At 37.3% G+C, this 22,460-nt stretch overlaps 1 protein-coding gene across 1 annotated transcript in view; it reads right to left on the reverse strand.

Annotated features, from left to right (window-relative positions):
• Nucleotides 1-22,460, reverse strand: part of KMT2C (lysine methyltransferase 2C) — a 192,377-nt gene that overhangs the window by 45,136 nt on the left and 124,781 nt on the right. The window contains 13 exon segments of the mRNA XM_042475758.1: nt 163-236; nt 846-1,060; nt 2,415-2,553; nt 5,584-5,709; nt 5,794-5,826; nt 6,010-6,147; nt 9,364-9,462; nt 11,242-11,428; nt 12,202-12,332; nt 13,639-13,758; nt 17,344-17,472; nt 21,447-21,659; nt 22,127-22,192. Coding sequence (XP_042331692.1) covers nt 163-236; nt 846-1,060; nt 2,415-2,553; nt 5,584-5,709; nt 5,794-5,826; nt 6,010-6,147; nt 9,364-9,462; nt 11,242-11,428; nt 12,202-12,332; nt 13,639-13,758; nt 17,344-17,472; nt 21,447-21,659; nt 22,127-22,192 — 1,670 coding nt within the window.

The raw sequence follows: 22,460 nt of genomic DNA on the forward strand, positions 1-22,460 counted from the left end.
TTTACATCACTGCCATTGAATACCATGGGATGTGATCGCCCACTTTCGTTCACATCCATGAGGGACCCAAATACAGAGAGCCCACTCTAATAATTTTAGATGAATCAGGTGAATCCAGAGGTGAAAGAAAAATAAGTTTTAACAAGAATTGCAAATGATTACCACATATGGAGCTCTTTCCTGCGAGCTTGCTTTCCTCCACAGTTTAGCAATCTGCTTTACCCTTGTAGTCCAATCTGAAAACATGAAGGAGAAAAGGAGTAGTGTTTATTTTCCAAAGATCTGGAATTTCATTAAGAGTTGTTTATCCAATATTATTCTCCTTCAGAGTTAAAAAAAATCACCTCCTTTAGAGTTACAAAAGTCTGAATTATATGAAATAAAACTGAGTCCCATCAGATCTGTAAAGCTAGCCTTAACTGTAGTTTTTTGTGGGGTTTTCAGGCTATGTGGCCATGTTCTAGAGGAGTTTCTTCCTGACGTTTCACCAGCATCTGTGGCTGGCATTTTCAGAGAATGCTTGCCTGGAAAGTAGTTGGGTATATGTGTACTGTGTGACCCTGAGAAGGCAGGAGTGATTTGCATGTGTATTGTTCTGTTGCTAATGGCAGGCCTAAGGGTGGGAGGGTATGCAAAAGAGGATTAGTGTCTGCTTGATGTTTTTAAACTGTTTTTAACAATGAATTTTATATGTTTTATTCTTGTATGCTGTTGTTGTTGTTCGACTGTAATCCCACTTCGATCCATGTGGGAGAGGCGGGAAAATACAAATATTATTATTATTATAATTGTTATCATTATTATTATTATTATTATTGATTAGTGCTGTATAATTCACAAGATACCTGGGAATTCCTCCTTTAGGTTTGGAAAATTGATATTTGTATACAAAACAGGTGCTACAGTTGCCATTTCACCAAGTGCTTCCTCCTTTTCCCACTTCTGAGTGCTTCTCTGTGCATTAGACATGGTATCACCTTCACCTTCTAGAGGGGCAGTAGATGGAACCCAGGAGCCAGTGGGATCATTCATCACTGCATTAAATGTTGTATTTTTGTCTCTGTGAACACGAAGCAAAACATGTACAGGGTTAAATTGTTCAAAGACACACACAAACTACCTCAATATTGCTGATGACATTTGGTTGGGCAAAACATGACCTATGGGATCCAGCTAGTATCAGAGAACATTTTGAACACCTAACTTATGTCATGCCTTTTTCTGTGGATACACAGATATAGGACAAAATATTGATGAAGCTATCTTGTGATATCTATGAAAAAGTGCATTTATTTCATGCCAGAAGGAAGAGTTTGTTGCACCTTGTCTTGGTGGAAAATACAGAGTTGTACATCTGCCACAAAATACTCAAGTTCTGAGATCGTCCTGACCAAAAAGATGGCCACGAAAAGTGCAGTTTTATGTTTGAGAATTTTAAATAAGCATGTATTCAAGTGGTGATCTCATAATGCACCTAAGTAATCAGTTCAGTTTCCAGCTAGAAAACCTGGGGGTAGTTAAAGGTTTGAAGAGCACAGCCTCCCTGCATAACATTGTAGCATGAGGTGGAACTCATCAAAGAAATTCTAGAATTCCCTTTAAATCTGTCAGAGGATCATGTCAGAGACTCAACATTGTGAGAAAAAAATCTCTCCAGTTTGGCTTATTTTACACTTTATAAGCCCAGTTTTTCCTCCAGTAGAGTACAGTGGGTAGTCAAATCGAGTATCTCCCAAGGAAAGTTGAGCTAACAGAACTCCTCAGTAGGGGAGTCCCAGCTCTTCTGACCCCAGGTCTGGAAGTCACAGAATCCTGCATCCATAAGAGGAGCAGAGGCTGAGATTACAGCTGCTAGCAACTTTCTGGTGTAGATTCAATTGTTCCCTGCTATGGAAGTGAATCTAGATCCAAAAGTTCCAGGAGGTAGCCCACAAGAAGTCACTAAGATTTTTGCTATGCCAAGCGCAGGTAGGATCAATCTGGGAAGACTGGGCAGCCTTTCCCATGGAAGAGGGTCAGACCTCAGTAGATCCTATCTGTTGACAATATGGTGGCAAGGTCAGGAGTATCCCAGGCTCTGAGCTTTGAAGACCAAAGGCCGAGAGTGAGAAATATCCCTTGCTGATGTCATTAAGGACTAATTACGATGAAGCATCAACCACAATGCCCAAAGCATGTAATTCACATAATAAAGACTAGCAAATGGGAAATATTTATCCAACTGGAAATTAAATTCTCCAAGCTCTGTGATGAACAGAAGATAACCCCTCCCTTACACTTTTCCCAGTTCTACCTTTAACACCTTTGTGTTAAATCCTAGTCATCCAGAGATGGGGGCTGACTTAGATGTCTGGAATGCTCACCAGAACATACAGAATAATCAATAGAGCAAGTTCACTATCCATTTGATTTACCTGGTATCTGTGTACGATGGTTGTGATATAGTAGGAAAAGCACCTAATCCACCTCCAGGAACCAAAGATGCATGAGGGAGATGGGGATTTGGTCCAATCAGGCCATTCATAACTGGAACTCTTGAAAAAGTGTTTTCCCCTTTAAAGAAAACATGGAAATGACAGCAATGAATAGTGACTACTATTCTAAGACCAATTTTTGCCAGTCTAATTAGCACATAAAGGGTGCTTTGGAGTGTGACAAATTCCCCACCAGTAAAATTCAGGTTCAATATATGACAATAAACCATTTAAAACAGTAAACCATTTAAAACTTCATCTGTATAAACTGCAGCAAAGATAAAAGTATTCTAAAGGGTTTGAAAGAACAATACATTACATTCAGAAATTTACTAAACCCAAACAATTTTACATTTAAAGTTATTTTATTTTCAGGCTCAAGATATAGCCATATATAATTTCTGAAGGAAACAGATAAGAGCATTCTAATGTTGATATTTATGCACAATAATAATATAATATAATATAATAATAAAACTTTAATTTATATCCTGCTTTTTGTTACCACAATCAAAACGGTGTACAACCTTTAAAAAATACAATATATACAATTCCTCCCCCCCCTTAAAAAAGGATTAAACAATTCTATCTATTAAAATTACAAACGATAAAATCTAAAAACAATAATACAATAATAAAATAACAGTGGGCAGAGTCTTCATTTGTATATGACTGTGGGGGGAGCGTTACATGGCCGGGTTCTATTCCATGAAGGCCTGCTGGAAGAGATCCCTCTTGACAGCTTTCTTGAAGCTCTCTAGGTTGGCAATTTGACGGATCTCGTCCAGCAGGCCATTCCATAAAGTGGGAGCGATTGCGGAAAAAGTCCTCTGGGAGGTTGCCGTCAATCTGGTCTTTGTGGACTGCAACAAATTCCTCCCAGAGGATCTGAGGGTGCAGAGTGGATTATATGTAAGGAGGCAATCCTTTAAGTAGGTTGGGCCCAAGCCATGGAGGGCTTTAAAGGTAATGACCAACACTCTCTTATGTGAGTTGATTAAATAATGGAGTCAAAATCCTCTCCCACAAAAATGAACCTAAATCCTTTCCCGCCTCTCAAAAAGAGGAATAAGTAGATTACTATGTAAATTTCTCAAGCAAGTCTGTTAAATGTCTTTTAAAAAAATTATCTCTGTAACTTAGTGCCTTTAGTATCCTCTTCCTACACACTGGTAACTGGTCAATGCAACATATAAAAGTGATGGGTACAGTAGGGATCTTTATTTTCTGACGCCAACAGAACTGGAAGTGAACTTAATTACTGAATAGAAAAAGATCTTCCATTCACTACATATTTGACGAACAGTATCAGTGAGGAGGAAGTTTAATAGGCACCGTCCAAATGGTACAAACAAGCAACAGGAATCATGACAGGGGAAAGGTACAAAACCCACAAGGCTTCAACAGTTCAACTATCCTCTAAAAGGCAGTTTAACTTAGCCCAAAAAACAGATAATAAAACTGCACACTGAGCATTCCTAAGAAACTTTACTTCTTCTTCTTTGCATCCACTATGATTTCTAGATATGGCCATGTCTGAAACCTCAATGGAATGGGGAAAAGGCAAAATTTGAAGGAAAGAAAATACCTTCCTGACCACAAGAGGCCACTTGAGATATATCATGAACATTCTTCTAAATTAAAACCACATTAAGGTGATTTATCACCCTTGAATAATTTCTGTATTATAAAATGGTATCACATCTTGAATTATTAAGTATTTATTTTTAATTCAACTGTAAGTTAGTTGTGGAGAATGCACTGTGATGGTAATACAGAAACATTTTCTGTGCAGTATTATACATAATCAATCTGTTCAACAAAAAGTGACTCAACCACTTTTATAAAAAAAGGTGTAATTGAAAATCCATGATAACATTCTTATAACTTATAGTTTAAATTAGTCAAAGATAATAACTGATTTTAGAATTCCGATTCTAAGCCCCCTTTATGCTTTGTTCCTGGAGACTCATTCCCTCTGTCACATATTATCTGTTAAGGCATGATTGGGGAACCTTTTTTCTTTCAAGGGACACCACTTGTCCTTGTAGTCATCTCTCAAGGGACACATGCTTGTGGTGCATTTTACCAGAGTCATCATCCTCTTACTCCCTTTCTGCTACCCATCCACACCCACTCACAACAGCCAATCATTCCACCAACACTCAGCCATCAATCTAGCCAACTATGTCTCATATTTTTGGATGCATTCCTCACCCCAATATTCTCATCTTAGGTTGAGTGAGAAGAAATCTAGCAGTTGATTTTGTTTTCATACTATCTGAGAAGGAATTCTCTTTCTTTCTAATTTGCATGGTAGCAGTGAGATATGTCAGCCCTGTCCTCGATATTCAGCTCCCTTCCTTCCTTCCAGCAGCCACCAATGAATGTAATCTGTACTGAAGACCCACTTCATAACCAATGAAAGGAGGGATGGAGCTGAAAAGGAAAGTATGTGTCCTGCCTCTAGTGTAATGCTAGCTGCATCCAGTTCATAGTCCAATAGCACTCTACTCTTTCATTCTCTCAATGGGAGCCAGAGGCTTCTGCTGTTATCACAGTGGGAGCCATGACTTTTGCTATCACAGAATATTAGACATTCCAGAATGGACATCACCTATAATAAACAGAGTCTGTTTCCTGGCTGGACAGAGGCATAATGACCATAATCTCTTCCAAAATTTAGGCATAAGACATAAAAAAGGAGCAAATATAATCTTGTTGTGGTTGTTGTGTCTTTAAGTTGTTTCCAAATTATGGTGACCCTAAGGTCACCTGGGTTTTCTTGGAAACATTTGTTCAGAGGTTTGCCATTGCCTTCCCTTGAGGCTGAGAGAGTGTGATTTGCCCAAAGTCACTCAGTGGGCTTCATGGCTGAGCAGGGAATCGAATCCTGGTCTCCAGAGTCGTAGGCCAACACTCAAACCCCTATGCCTCACTGGCTCCCCAATCTATACTTATTGCAGTATATTTTTTATGGAGACAAATGGCTAAGGGCAATATCTACTCTAATAGTTAGATCAGATAAAAAAGTCTGAATGAGGCTTAAATTGCTATTTATTACCATACAGTTTTATTTTTGAGGAATACCCTAAAATGAAACATATACCTGGATTGTGCAAGTGCATTAACGGTGGGGGTGGGGGTGGTGGGGGTTGTGGCAAAGCTGTTGATTGAGTAGCTGCGGGACTCAGTACAGCTGTAAACAGGTCTTCAACATCCTTTCCTCCCAGCTCTGTAAAATACTAAATGTGAGTATAAAGAAATGTTTGCATGTAGTAAGCTTCATCAAAAGATACTAAAAAGCAAGAGGTCATACCTGGAATCTTGTACATTTTACCAAGAATTGCACCTGGACAAAGTAAAAACAATATGAACATGAGCAATTATAATCCATTGTACTTCTGTCAGATTAACTGCAACCAATTAATTTCAAGAACGGCAAATACAAAGCACATCTGAAAATGTACACAGCCTTCTATCGTCTAAAATAATAGGTTTCTTTCTAAACCAATGGTAAAAGATAGTCATTTACCATCTGTGACCATCTTGTCCAATTCAGGGCTTAGGATTCCATCTAATTGTTCTTCACTCAACGGCCGTGAACTCTGACTGACACTTTGTAGAGGCAGAGAAGAGGGATCATCAGAGATGGCTCCAATATCCAGACCAGCTGACAGAAGGAATAATATAGAATTAACTAAAAAGGCATGAATAAACTGTATCTTCCAGTTTAACAAATTGCTTAGAAAAATGTTTTGAAGCCCACTTTTTCTGTAATGCATTTTCACATAGTCACTTCAAGAAGTAGACATTTTCTGCATAAGTCAATCGAAATCTCACCTTATCCTTGAAGTATAAGCCAATTCTCAGATTTGAAGAACTCAGTAACAGCAAAGTAACAAAATTCAGCATACATTTAAATGCTGAAGGATTTTTAAGCATATATATATTTTAATATTTATCCAAAGTCAAAGGATTTTTTTTATTTTTTTAAAAATGACAACTAGAAACTATGTTAATCTGGATATATTTACACAGAATCTGACACATACAATATCTAACTATTATTATGGTGACTAAAAGAGCCTACTGGGGTCAAGAATAGATGCTGTCCCCAAATGCACTGTACTTCTTAACCACTTTTCCCAGTGATGAAAAACTTTTGCTGAAGATTGTCAAAACAGTGGGATTATGAGGGCATCTGCCTGAAGAATGATCCTGTGGCATTGATTGATGCAAGCATCTTTATATCTGTTCCCACATTTTGTTCTGGAAACGGTGTACACATTGGCCTGGTTGAGGTATCATAATAAGCCAGGGATGCTACCTAATAGCTCCCACATGCCATGTGAATGGCCCCAAGGCTGTTTTTGCAGACCCCAAGCCTAGCGTTGGAAGAGACCGCAAGAGCCATCTAGTCCAACCCCCTGCCATGCAGGAAACCTAAATCAAAACATCCCCAACAGATGTCCATCCAGCCTCTGTTTAAAGACCTCTAAGGAAGGAGACTCCACTACACTCCGAGGAAGTTTGTTCCACTGTCGAATAGCCCTTACTGTCAGGAAGTTCCTCCTAATGTTGAAGTGGAATCTCTTTTTCTGGAGTTTGCATCCATTGCTCTGGGCCCTAGTCTCTGGAGCAGCAGAAAATAAGTGAGCTCCCTCCTCAATATGACATACCTTCAAGTATTTAAACAAGGCTATCATATCACCTCTTAAACTTCTTTTCTCCAGGCTAAACATCCCCAGCTCCCTAAGTCATTCCTCATAGGGCATGGTTTCCAGATCCTTCACCATTTTAGTCGCCCTCCTTTGGACATGCTCTAGTTTCTCAACATCTTTCAGCATACAAACAATACTAAGACTTATGGTTTGTTAAGCCTAGTGTTAGTTCACTGTGGCCCTCTAGGTGTTTCGGACTTCTGACTCCCTTCAGCCCTAGCCAAGATAGGATGTAGGGAAATGAAGCAAAGCCATCCTAGTTTAGTCACTCCCATTGTAAGCAGGAGCAGTAAACCAGTGTACACCAATGTATTGGCTTATCCTTGGCAAGCTGATGTCAAACAAGCATGGCTATTCACTGCCCAGCAAAAATAATAATAAAAAGCCTATATTTTTGCTTGGTCTATTTGACTATAAATTTGAAAGCACAATTTTGCACAATAAAATATTGTCTGGTAGCTAGTAGCCTAAATTTCCTGGAAAGTGGCTGCCCTTGACAAGTATCATAACTTATTTCACACTCCCAGATAGAGCCCTTCCTCTCAATTCTTCCCCCATTATCTAGCTGCTCTCCCATCTTCTTTAGAAGCTTTAGTTATCACAATCTATTCTATAACTGATGGCAACAGCACACCCATTCCTTTATTTTGAGTACTATGCCAAACTTACCGGTACTCCTACTAGGGCTTACTACTGGCAAAGGTTGGAACTTAACATTTTCTTGGGCTAGATTGTCTAACTGTTTGAGAACGGCACTCTCCCTAAGCAGAACAAAATCCTGCTGGCTTGGGCTCAGCTGGGTTTTATTTAACTGAACTAGAGAATTGAAATCAGTGGATTTTTAACTACATAGCTAACCAGATCCTGTATGATTTTGGAAGCTGAGCAGTACTTGAATGGGAGACCGGCAATGAATGCCAAGTGCTGTAGGTGATATTTCAGAGAATGGAACTGGCAACCCATCTCTGAGTATTTCTTATCTAAGAAAACTCTATGAAAAATTCATGGGGTCACCATAAGTCAATCTACTCTAAGGCAACTTGAGGGCAGATACACACACAAACAGCTAACTTTAGAATTTCCAGTATGAAAAAGAAAGAATATTGGAGCTTCTTCATCAAAGTGTTTTAAACCTCTGTCTACTCTTACTAAAACTGAACTGGAGCCCCTATGAAAATTGCAAGCACCCTAAAATGATTAAAACTTGCATTAAACAAAAAATAATGACTCCATCTTTCATGGTTTGCAATGACCATCCAAGGCCAGATTAAAAAACACACAACTTTAACCTTTTATTCATGCTTTTCAGTTTACATGAAAGTAAGAGAAGAAAGACTCATATTATTATATAAGATATCTAATGCTTTTTCTAACATACTTGAGTAGTGTTGAAGAGCTACTTTGTATTTTGAAAAGTGCACATGAGCACACAAACACACACACACAAATTCAAGAAGTAGTTATTCACAACATTTTAAAACTGAATTCTCAAATTCTACCAGGTGCACTGCACAGGCAGCATTTAGCATTGTGCAAGACTCAACAGACTGAGATAGTGAAAAATGAAAGTATTTTAGTGATATGGTGAAAGAGCCATGGCATTTCACATGCAAAAAGTAAAAACAAAAATTAATTAGCTGAAATCACTAGGAGAGAGGGCTACTTCTAATCACATATCACCCACTATTTGTATCCTTACCAAAAGGGGAGGATGAGTTCTCAACCTGGAAAGTGCATAAATCAAGACCTACAGGATCCAAATCAGATAAAATGGATGATTATAATAAGAAGGGAAAATAAGAGTGAGGAAGGCAAGAAAGAACACAAATCAAAAGTACCTACAGCCGCATGCTGAAACAGTACATAGTTGTGACAGACACTGTCAAAATTTTAAAAGTTACCTGCATATCAATAAAGTAAAGTGACAGTAAAATAAAGGGCTGAGATACTGAAAGCAAGAGCTAGGAGTTATTTGCCAGCTGAAGCATACTTAAGGCATAACATACATACATACATACATACATATATATATACATATATACACACACACATACACATACAGATAGATGAACAACTAATTGGATATAACTGTAAACATTGTACATGCTGAGGTTATAAATCAGAATTCATTTCACAAAATCAACAAGAACTTAATTAGCACATACCTGAATGATCTGCAGATTTCACTAAATCATCAGAAAATATTCCAAGAATGTCATCATCATTGTTCAGCACAAGAGCAGCTATTGGGTCATCAGCAATGCCTACATAAAGTATTATTTATATATATCAATCTACCAAGGCATCTTGCAATAATTAAAATAAATATAGTGAAATATTCAAGAACATATAAAACTTAGAAATGTAATTAAATTATGATATCAAACATGTAAAACCAGTTAAAAATCACAAAGCATTAAAAACAGGTATCTTTGGCATACTCAAAACATCAGAATTGACAGTATCACAAACTAAAAGAAAAACATTTCAGTCTCACAAAGACACTGCCACTGATTTTTAACTAACTTTTCTTGAACACATGAATTATAAAGTGAGGCTATAATATGAACCTGTTGAATTACACCCCCCAATGAACACTATCACCTGTGGATGTTATCATCTATGGCTTGAATCAGGGTTTTAATAGCAATGCAAATATTAGCTACCTTATGGGAACCAGGATGTGTATGTTACTATTGATGCTAGAAATAAAATCTTTCCAGAAATTTTAAAGCAATGAAGGAAGAAAAGGTATCTTTTCTTTTCCCAGAGAAAATAAAAGGTTTTGGGCAAAACTGAAAAATGGTATTTATTTGGAGCATTATTTTCACATATAAACCAACTGGTTATGTTAGTAACAAAAAGATTCTATTTATTTATTTAGTTTACATGGCTACTGATTTTCTGACTGTTGAAAAGGAGAGTAAAAAATAACAGCTGATGTAGGGTTTGGATTGAGAGGTATAAAGTGCTTCTTTCTGAGGTTTGTGGAAACAAAGGTAAAGGAGGAAGGAACTGTATTTGTATCTGAGGAGATGATGATGATGATGATGATGATGATGATGATGATAATTATTTATTTATTTATTTATTTATATGCCGCCCAATCACTGAGAATCCGGGTGGCTTCTGTTGAAATTTAAAATGGAAGGAATAGTAAATGGTAACCACAAGTGTTTCTCAATATGTCTCAAGTCACCTCGTTTGTTTTCTTCAAATTGTTCCATAAATACTTAATTATGTGTCCAAGCTATGTAGGACATTGCCATTCAAATAAAGGGAAACATTATCAATTTACCTAGAGAGGGGAGTGTGGTGGGGAGGTGGGGCAATGACTTACCAGAGTGGGTAAGGAAAGTTAAACTTATTGCTAAAGATGCCACTGTGTTCTGCAACATCAATCACTTCCAGGGATAGGTGTTGCTGATAGATGAGGTATAATTTGTTGTTTTAAGTTTTTCAAAACTGGATTCTAGGATTGTTTTTTAACTGGTTTAGTTTGTTTTTTATGAGTTTTTTAAAAAAAGTATTTTAATGTGTTTTAAAAATGTTTTATCTTTTTGTTTTAATTGGTTATTTGTTCAGTCCCTTGGGAGCCTTTGTGGACTGGGAAGGAGATACAGAAATATTTTAAATAAATGAATGAATAAAATAAACTTTTGATATTCCGCTGGCATATAAAGGTCTTTTTATTCATGCAGCTTTTAATAACTTATTGGTGCTGAAAAAGTGGCTTTCTAATGGGGTGATGCTGCACTTCCCTGCATTTTTAAACTTTTTTTCAATTCATTTGTTTTGATACGGCAATCTATTTTAATATTATAACTTGTGTTTTTAGTTGAATCTGTTTTTTTTAGTACTGGGAGAAACGTGGAATCATAAATAAAATAAATAGCAGCATCATTTGGTGAATTTACCTACAATTGCTTCTTCCCATCTGCACAACCAATCTTTCTAAAATCTGTCCTTTAAAAAAAACACAACCCCAAGCCTATTCCCATTTCCCAGCTCTCAACATAATGCACATCTACCAGTCTGTATACCTTGTGTTCCAGCTTTTGATGGAGTTGGTGTAGAAGTTGAGCTAAGAAGGGGATCTGAAGATGGATCTAAGAAGTTTGTGCTCAGATTTGTTTTGCATGAAATATTAAGGCTTTCTTCACATAAATGATCTAAATTTGGTTTATTTTGTCTGCTAGTATCCAGAAGATCTTTTCCGAAGAAGGCTTCCTGAAAGTTTAAACAAACAAACATATTTTTTTCATGTGCTATTAAAGTTGCTTTATAATCTGCAAAATTCCCCATATTTGAGAAATGGAACAGAAAACCATATATTCGTTTATTGGGTAAGACTTAATGTATTCTGATATATATTAAATCTATGTGGTTTTTTTTTAAAAAATCTAAAAAATTAATGTACATATGTATAAAAAATGGGCTAATATCTTATCTACTTTTGAACAGATTCTACATGAATGGAAGAAAATTTTCAATCTGGGGCCATTCTCCCTTCTTTCAGTGGCCCACCATAACCCATTCTACATGGTTCAGAAGTCCTTATCCTTCAGAAAAGGTTTTTGAAGGTACAGGCAACTATGGCAGAGAAGAGGGAATGAGAAACTCCTTCCATTCAATTATCATAGGACTGAAGCATAAAAGTTTTATTTAAGTAGCATACAGAAAATGTTAGTATTCTGACTTCTCTTCTAATAAAATATTTGTTTATAAGAACCGCTCTGCAAACTTTGTTTCAAGCAAAGATAAGGTATTTTCAACTGGTGGTATCTGAATGTATCCTATTTTCCTAGAAAGAAGAATTAGGAGATTAATAAACTACCATTTTAATTCTTAATAGCAAGAACAAGGTTTTTGAAACATTTGTGTGTAATCAAATCCAACTGAGAACGATAATCAATTACATAACAGAAACTATACCTTACACTATGAACATTTCATTCGATATATGCAAATATTAAGCATGGTATGCATAGCAATAACAGTACCTGCAGGTATGCTGGAAAGATTTCTTCAAGCTTGTTTTTCTTTTTTCTGTAGCGTTTTTTATTTTTTTCTACATTTTCAGAAACAGGAGTAGTTTCATCAACTGGTGTATCTGGTAGCTGTTCACTCCAACCTATAAATACCAAATATGCATATCTACATTATCATCCTATCATCCATAATAATCTCATCTCCCCCACAAGGTATTTGAGGGATTGTATATTGTTCTGGGCCAAAAAGACAGAATAGGTTGCTTCTGATGTACTATCAACCTTGCTTTCTCTCTGACAGCTAGCATGGTGTAGAAGTTGTGTGTGTGCTTGACTAGAACACCAAAGTGAAAATCCCCACTCAACCATGGTACCCCACTGGGTGACGTGGGGTATACCATATTCTCTCAGACTAAGATGAAGTCAACAGAAAAACTCCTTTGAATAAATCTTACCAAGAAAAACCTATGATAGGATCACCAGAAGTCAATTTGAAGGCAATAACAACATGACAATCTTATCTTTTGACATTCTGCCCAGCAGAATTATTCTAAGTGGTGAACAATCTGTTGTAACCAGGCTCAGAGAGACCAGGATTACAGCCCTTGATTACTTGCTGTAATATTTTTTAAAAGCCTCAAGGAAATGTTTGCTTGTATTTGGGCAGATGTCATATCACAGGTCTTGGGGATGTGTCAGTGTTCCATCTGGGGATATTTCTTGGGATAGCTTTCAGTAGTTGTGGCTTGATGATGTAGATGAGATGCTCTCATTAGCCCATCCCACCACATTTAAGTTTGACCCGTACCCATCCTGACTGGCAAATTCTAGGAGAAGTGGACTGACTGATTGAGTCTAGGAGGTAGTAAAAGCTCCACAATGTTGGGTGGTGGTGTCTGCTCCCTTGAAGAAAGCTATAGTGTAACCGGGAAAGGTTTGCATTTTCCTTGAGTGAGCAAGTAGACAGGTTGTAAGTACCTGTAGAACCAGCTCTGTCAGTGGAGACCCATGAACTCCATGGCTTAGAGTGTCCATGGCCAGCTTTGACAAGAATATCCTAAACACAGTCGTTCATCATCTGGTATCTGAGCTTAGATTATTGCAGCTAGAGTCCAATGCAACAGCTAGATTGCTGATTAAAACATCATACCATCTAACACTGGTCTTAAAAGAATTTTATTGGCTACTAATATACTTCCAAAATAAAGGCAAATAGGAGTTTTCAAAACTGGTTCATATAAAATTACTCTTTATGAACTAAGGACAATTTAGAAAATAGAGATGTGGGGGGAAATAATGGTTAGTTCAGTAAAATGACATTAAAATACATTTTAATATAACAGTCCAATATAGCAGTCCAATAGTGAAGAAGATTGGTGTTAATGTAAAATATGAGATAATTGTTGCATTAGATGAAGCAATGGATGCTTTTAATTACTTTCATCTTACTTTCATCTTTGCAAGGTATCTGCTCAGATACGGAGCCAGAAGAATCCTTCCTAGAGAGAGATCGTTTTGTTTTTCCCTGTCCAGTGCGACTCCGCTGGCGTACCATAAATCCACCAATGCCTGTAAAAACACATGCAAACCCACAGCATACAGTTTAACTTGAACTGAGATAAAACATTGCAGAGATATAATCATTCACATATAAAAATGCTCTCTGGGCCACTATGTAGAGAATGTAAGAGGGTACACAGCATATATTTATTAGGCACCTAATTTTACCACATAATATATAAGACAGTTATGTGGCTTTTTACAAATGTTTAAAAAAAAAGATCCATGAGAACTTTAATAGGGTAGAAATGGGTTTTAGGTAAATCTGTTACATATACTTCTGCTATAACATACCAGGTGATCCTAAGGTTTTGCTGATGCCTTCTGAAAGCTTGAATTATGATGCTTACATTTCACTGAGTTGTTTATTCTCCTAACTTTGTAAAGGTCTGGTGAGCTACCATTATTTCTTAGAGATCCCAGAGATCCTTTGGGTTGAAGACAGATTGAAAGAAAGTGCCATGTACACATACTAGTGTGTACTGTTCATAAAGTCCTAGCATCTGTGATATCCAAGTCTCAATATACAGAAGCTTGCTTCTTTAAGGCTGATAAATGCTATATGCCAAGAAGATTTGACTGTATCCATATGAAAAGTCTTTCTGACAAATAAAACTGTCAATTGAAATTGAAATTTTGAAATCTAAGATAACTCTCACTTCTGCATGACTATTCCCCAAAGGCAAAGACAACTGATGGATCAAGTAACCTTGAGTGACTGATAAAATTCAACACTGAACAAGTTATAGCTGAGATCTTCTAGATATGAAGGAAATTCAAGATGAAGGTACTTATTTTTCCTTAACATGCACCTCTGCATCACTCAGAATGTTCCTTCCATCACTTAAATTATTATTAGCATATTGGCTTGGGCATTTGTGTAATGACCCATTGTTGTGGTGTGTCTTCAAGTAGCGTCTGACTTACAGTGATCCTATGGTGAAACTGTCATGGGGTTTTCTTAGTAAGATTTGTTCAGAGGAGGTTTGCCATTGTCTTCCCCTGAGGTTGAGAGCATGTAACTTGCCCAAGGTCACTCAGTGGGTTTTATGGCCAAACTGGGAATCAAATCCTGGTCTCCAGTCATAGTCCGACACTTAAACCACTATGCCACACTTGTAGCAAAATGTCATTTTTAAAGGGACAAGACTAATTGTAGAATGAAAGCCTCAAGTAGAGAGTTTAGACATCTCTTGGGAAGAGATTTACCTTTAGATGTCACCAAAAACATATCTGTGACAAATGCAGTGGTATTTAGGTAGTGTTTGAATTTTCTGTTCATAACCAATGCTATGAGCCAAAAACTAGAGGGAACAGTTCTTCTGGGAAAATATTGCAGTATTTACTATAAAATACTGAAGGCAAGAATAGCTTCTTGAGATTACTAATAAAGCTCTTCTAAGATGCTAAGGCTAGAAATCTAATTAATGCAGTGGCTGAATCTTGACAAAGATGGAAGCTGCTGGTGAAGATTTGATGTCTGCAGCTGAGGCATCAAAGATCTTTCTAAGAGTTGGTTCATCACATCCTATTTAAGCCGCTGCAGAAGGAGAGAGCAGCCATGGGAAGCGTACACTTCAGATACAGTCAAGAGGTCAGATAATACAGCCTATTTGAGTGCTTGTTAGTGAGATGGGCCTCCTCAGGGAATTTTCCTTTCAACCCAAACCTGTTCAAAGGATGTTAGAAAGGGAATTTGCTGCACAGATGAACTCAGGAAGACATCAGTTATCTTCAGAAGGAAGGACCTAAAGATGTTCAGCTTTAGAAATCTGAAGTTGTACTGTATCAATAACTTTGCTAAGTAACTTCTCAACTTATTCTGGTGGAAAACATCTATTTCAACTGTTTCCCAACTGAATCATAACAGATGAAATCTCAGAAGTAACATAAAATGTGGGGTGAAATCCTGACCATGGGAGCTTTCCATGTAATTCTACTTTCCTATTTCAAGAAAGAATAATCAAATCCAGCACAACACTTGACACCAAGAATATTAAAGATAGACATTGAGAAAGCTGCATAGTAGAAAAACAGCATTAAGTCTGTTTTCCATGGATCCATATCTACTGGCCAGATAGCAGTTGCATGAATAATGGAGACTGAGGTAAATTATTGTCTTCTCTCTTGATACTAACCCAGTCCAGTTTTGGGTGAAAAATAGATAACTGGAGAAGAATATGCTGTATTGAGCCCCCGTTCCATATCAATATCTTAGAAAATAAAAATAAAAACTATACTAGAGTTTGTTTTCTCTGTTAGGGGAAAAAAATTTCCCCTCTGCTAGCCAGAGTCCTTGAGTAGTGAGGAACTGCATTGAGACAAAGCCATCCCTATCCTCTTAATATTAAAAGGGGGCTAAAATGAAAAACCAAGAAAGAAAATAATAAGGAAAAGAAAATGGAATTAAGATAGATGACTGGGTAGAAGAAGCAAGAAGAGGAGCAGATCAAACAGGGAGTCTTTTTAAAGTTTATGCCTCTATTTTGCATACAAAAAGGATTTCTTGCATCTGGAATGTCTGCTCATGTATAGAAGTACTGAAGAAATCAAACTGATTTTATTAATATTAATACCACCTTAGCATCAGCAACCATTGGCCATCTTAAATGTTTAAGTGGCAGTGAGACTGGGCTCTAGGAGTAGCTATGACAAAAACCTCTCTAGGACTGCATGGGAACAGATATATATTAACAGATATTGGGCATGCCAGCAAAATATAGATTCCCCCCCAATAAAATTTCAGCTGGGATTCAATAACTTGCAACAACAGTGGGCCCTCCACATACACAGGGGATCCTTTCTGGACCCCCCCCCCCAGTGTATGGGAAAAAATGCTCTTGTGTGTGGTGCGGTACGGGAATGCACACCATTATACCTCCTGCGGCTTAAGCTTCTGCACAAGATTAAAGCTGCATAGGGCGCGCTGTAATGGCATGTATCTATCCAACAACTAACCTTGCATAGTTAAAGTGTATTGACAGAAAAAGAAATTTCAAATTCTACCCCTTGAATTCCAGCAATTTCATCAAAACTATTATGAACTAAGCCTAAGAGACTGTCCCTTTTTATCATATTAATTTTTTGAGCACCTGAAATAATTCTGCTTCACGAGTTGTAGATATTCTAGCAACAGTAGAGAAAGCTACTTAGCCACCATGGTGAAGCTATTTGCTTTAATAAAAATGAAAGTTGCTTTGATGGTATAATCAAGCGGTGTTACTTTTAAAAGATGCCTCCCAACACACTCTTCAATATTATATGGTTTGAATCATTCATTTGTAAGAAATCTATCCAATTAAAACAGCAGGCCAACATTTTAACAGGTTTAACCATCTAACTGCAAATTTCAGCTGAACATTATTACTTAACAGTGTGATAAGGGCAGGTTTCCTGCTGTTTGGTAACTTTGGAATGCACATCTTGATAATGAGATAGTAAATTAAATCCTAACTGGATTAGAGGAGGCTCCAGTACACAAGAAACAGGATACTTTTGAACAACATATATCACCTATAGGTTGAAAGATTCTTTACACATTTCATTAAAACAGAAGCATAATGAATAAGCAAGCATCTGAAGCATATACTCTACCAGGTCGGTATGGTTTTCTCTTTCTCTTTTTGATCCCCTCTGTTCCTTCTATTCCCTTAGGATCATCATCTACAGTTTCCCGCTCAGGGCTTGTGTCTGATTTTCCTTCACAGTCCATGAGATCTCCTTCTGAGTAATAATAAAAAGAAGAGTTATAAAAGGACTTGTCATTCTATCTTTACATTTCTGCCTCAGCTTTCAGTCAGAAGCAAACAACACACTTAAAAATAAGCATAAGAACACCATAGTGGGCCGTTGGTATCTGCTACTGTTTAATTCCCAGACCCCCTGTGGATACCAAAATCTATGAATGTTGAAGTCCCATTATATACAGTGGCACTGTAAAATGTTCTCCCTTATATAAAATAGCAAAATCAAGGTTTGCTTTTTGGAATTTAAATATTTTTGGAATATTTTCAATCTGTGGACAGTTGAATTTGGATATGGAGGGTCAACTGTATCTAAATGTTAAACAGATAAAACACACTGAAATAGTAAATACAGACTTGAGTCAGCTACAAAAACAACCAGTTGTACAAACAAAAAATCTAACACTGTTTAAATCTGGAGAGAATAAATGCTGTTATGGAAGTGCTTCATCAGAGATAGGGAGCTGCAGAGGCAGAATCCCATAACTGAAAAATTTCGAACCCACATCCTCACCCTCTGTACTTCAGAAGACATTGAACAGAAGCGCCAAACAATATTTAACTGTCAGAAAAACTCATAAAAGTCATGTAAGCATTTAAAAACTGCAGGTATGGTTGGTGTTTGTGTGTGTATGTGTGTGTCTGTGCTGTGTGTGTTTAGGGCTTTAAAGATCCAAACAGCACTTTCCATCAAGCCTAGAAAAAACCAGAAACCAGTGAAGCTCTTTTAAGTGGGATGATTTCTCAGTTATTCATACTTACAAATAGTTTGCTGCTCTTTTTTTTGAACCAAGAGAAATTTCCAAACAATTTTTAAAGACAGTACCATGTAAAGCAAATTGCAAAAATTAATCCTGGATGTTATTTGGGCATTAGATGAAAGCAGGTCCTGTTTCTTCAAAAAGGATATGAGCTGGCATAACAGCAGAGGTTGGTAAAAGGTGGTACAAGCCAAGACAGACACATAGGTATATTAACAACAAGTTATTTTATAAGAACCTAATTAACTTATTGTCCTAATTCCATAGGTATCTTTAAGTCTTATTATACCAATGAAAATTCAGATAACAATATGCCTTCAAGTCATTTCCAACTTATGACAACCCAAAGGCAAACTAAGGGTCAGGAAAGGATGCATCCTATCATCTTACTTGTTTAACTTATATGCTCAAAACATCGTAAGAAAAGCAGAATTAGGATCAGAAAAAGGAGGAGAGAAGATAGGAGGAAGCAACATTAACAATCCAAGATATGCGGACGACACCATAATATTAGCAGAAGACATTCAGGAACAGTTAATAAGGAAGGTCAAAGATGAAAGTGCAAAGGCAGGTCTGATGCTGAACGTAAAAAAAACAAAAATAATGACCACAGAAGAAATACACCAATTCAATCTAGACAATGAGGAACCTAAAATAAAGAATTCCCATATCTAGGATCAAACATTGACCAGAATGGAGACTGCAGTCAAGAAATAAGAAGACTGGGAACTGGAAGGGCAGCTATGAAAGAACTGGAAATGATAATGAAGAGCAAAGACGTACAACTGAGCACTAAACTCAGAATTGTTCAGACCATTATATTCCCAATTACCATGTACGAATGCGAGAGCGGGACACTGAAGGAAGCAGACAGAAAGAACACCAACTCATTTGAAATGTGGTGCTATAGAAGAGTACTTAGGATGATATCATGGACAGCCAAGAAGACAAACGAATGGGTTCTTGAACAGGTCAGACCAGGGCTCTGCTTGGAAGCAAAGTCGAGACTATCACATTTTGGCCACATAATGAGAAGACCCGGATCACTAGAAAAAACAATAATGCTAGGAAAGATAAGAGAGCAGAAGAAAGAGAGGAAGGCCCCAAACCAGATGGATAGACTCAATAAGGGGGGTTATGGGCAACGTCTTGCAGGATCTGGGCAAGGCAGTGGAGGATAGGGATTCTTGGATATGTCTTATCCACAGGATTGCCATGAATCTGACTTGAGGGCAGCTAACAACAACAGAGGCAAACCTATCATGGGGTTTTCTTGGCAAGTTTCTTCAGAGAGATTTTTGCCATGGCTATCCTCTGAGGGTGAGAGAGTATGACTTGCCCAAGGCCACCCAGTGGGTTTACATGGCTGAGCCAGGATAGATGACTTTAAATGTAGGTTCCATCTAATGAACCCTTGTTTTTACTATTTGTCAATACTGTATTCAGTCAGCTGTTCTGTGAAAGCCAAAATACATTTATAAGCACCATGCCTCCTTATATAACATTTCCATCTCGAAAGTCTAAAATCATTTTGCTAATAAAAGTATTAGGAATCTGAAGTAGTCTAATCTGGATTTTCTGTTTCTAAGTATGAGAAAGAGGCATGCTCACCACTAAATCTTCTTTAGACCACTGTGGGAGAAGAGTCCTGGGATATACTGGCTCACATAATGTAGTTTATCTATGGTGCAATGGCAAGAGCTCATTTTTCATTGCTCTCACATTTACCTGCGGTCCCTGCACTAAAATTACAATAGGATTACATATATTTCCAGCCATTTTGTTTTCTTTCCTTTTAACTGGCCCAGGACCAAAGGTCATTAAGCATAAAAATTGACACCTAATTTACCTGTTAAGAATTTACTTGTACACACAATTACATTTTCCTCTTCATGCAGTAAGGATACAATAAAATTTATCAAGATAAACTACAAGAACACTGTCTGTTTCCTACATCTTTAAAATGAAGAGCCTGTTATGAAACACTAAGAAGTGCACAGTAGGGAAAGTAACTACATTCAGCCATTGGAGTCAAGTATGGAATATAAACCTAGCCACACAAAAAAGAGGAGGCACCGTTTCTTTTCAGATACAAATAAATTATGTTCAAGAAATGGCAGGTGTTTCTGTATCAGTTACATATGAACACAAAAGGGCACATGGTACAGTGGCAGAGAGCATGTTTTGAACACAAAAGAACCATAGCACCTCCTCAGTCAAAGAATCTCAGACAACATGGAAAGCTATAATCAGAATGAAGAGACAATGCTAGGCTGGTGGACTAAAAGACTGAGTGTACATTCATATCTACATTTAACAACTTGACACAAGATTGCACTGCTGCTTGTGACTGTAAGCAGTCTATCTGTAATTTTGTCTACAGCAGAGTAGAGGAAGCTGGCAGGTCCAGAATTTTCCCTCGGCAGAATCCTTCATCACCAGCTGAACTGAAAAGAGGCCAGAAAATTACATTTCTTGAAGACTTCAAGAAGCATGATTGTTCTTCTTCTGAAGAAAAAAATGAGCTCATTGTGAGGCTTTTGGGGTATGTGTGTGTGCAAAATTGGGCAAGGCCCATATGCAAAATTGGGCAAGGGCCACTGAATGAATGTTTACTAAGGACTTTTAAATGTAAAAGTCTTTTCTCACATTTATGTCACCCACATCTCCAATTCTGCTTGAGAATAGGTTGTTACCATTCTTGCAGAGCTGGCCTAGAATCTAGTATGTTCTGCCAATTCACAAGAGAAAAAGAATGGTTTTGGTTTTGGTTAGGCAGCGGACTACCCTCTTAGGGTACCTGAAGGGAGTAAAGGTGATTAGATTGGCAGGGTTCCAAGAAAAGAAGATTGCTTTGATCAAAACAAAGAGCAAAATGTAAGCTGTATTGCTAAAGGTTTTCCCAAGGCAGCCAGGGTGTGGAGGTAGGGGGTTAGTGAGGTGCAAACAAAAAAATCTATGGGCTTCTGCATGCTGATAATGAAAAATTATCTGTGTTGTAAAAGAACTTATTTCTGACCGAACACTTTAAGCTTAGAAGAGATGGGATAAGGACACTGTGCATACTGCCACCCTGAGTCCTGTTTTTAGTTCCATTTCAAATCATCTGAACAATGACATTTGCAACAACAATGAAACATTATGAAAACATTGCTATTGCTAATAGGAAAATATAGCACAGAACAACAATTACCTCTACTGTCATCCATCTCCCCATCCCTTGAGTGTTCAGATTGGATGTCAGGTGGTGTCTGGAGTACAGCCACACTATTCTGGTTGATAATCTTCAACTTGAGCTTTGGCTTGGTCCGTTTTCTTCTTGGTACAACTGCACTAAGACTCTGTAACTGAGACATCCCTGTTTCTGTCAAACAGACTCCATCCTGAGTGTATGTCTTCGGTGGGTCTATGAAATTTGCATGAACCATAAGAGGAATAAATAGGTTTAATAATTTTGATTAATGAACATTAAGTAGTTTTTGTTACTGTTCGTTTAGTTCTCTAACTTTAAGGAACTGTATTCCTGCCTTCTAAAAATTATAGCTAAGAAGCCAGTCACAAGAGGGCCTGAAACTAATTTAGCAGCCTCCACTATAATTTTGAACATAGTTTATGACTCACTTAGGGAATTATTTTAACATAAAAGTTGCTCAGTTTTAAAGAGCATTTGCATATTTATTCAGCAAACAAGTACTTGATAGAGAAGGCCCAAATTTAAATAAACTAAGTAATAAAGGGGGATGAGGTGACAAATAATGAAATCATTAGAAAGAGCTGTGACACATATTTATGTACTATGGCCATAGTTTTAGGAGTGACACAGACATAGCAGCCAAAACCATGAGGGAAGGAATCAAGAATGTTAAAAGTTACCAAATTCCTTTGCTTTTGTTATAATTTGGACTGCAGCTGAAGATTCACAGCATTCTGTGGAAGGCACTGGAAAATGAAATAAACAGAAAATTTAATGTTTTCAGTTCAATTACAATATTCTGAACCATTGTCTACAACGTCCTTTTTTGATATTGATACCCTTCATCAATCTTTTGCAACTATTCAACTGTTCCATTAGTGCAGGAGTGACAAAACTGCAATTATAAACATTTTAATTTTAGGACTGATCACAGTTTGAGATGACATCTATTTATCTTATGGTGTATTAGTTCTAGAAAAACAATGGAAGGCCCAGTATAAAAAGTAAAAATTA

Source organism: Sceloporus undulatus, chromosome 6, assembly GCF_019175285.1.
Source record: "Sceloporus undulatus isolate JIND9_A2432 ecotype Alabama chromosome 6, SceUnd_v1.1, whole genome shotgun sequence".
In the NCBI taxonomy this organism is placed as follows: domain Eukaryota; kingdom Metazoa; phylum Chordata; class Lepidosauria; order Squamata; family Phrynosomatidae; genus Sceloporus; species Sceloporus undulatus.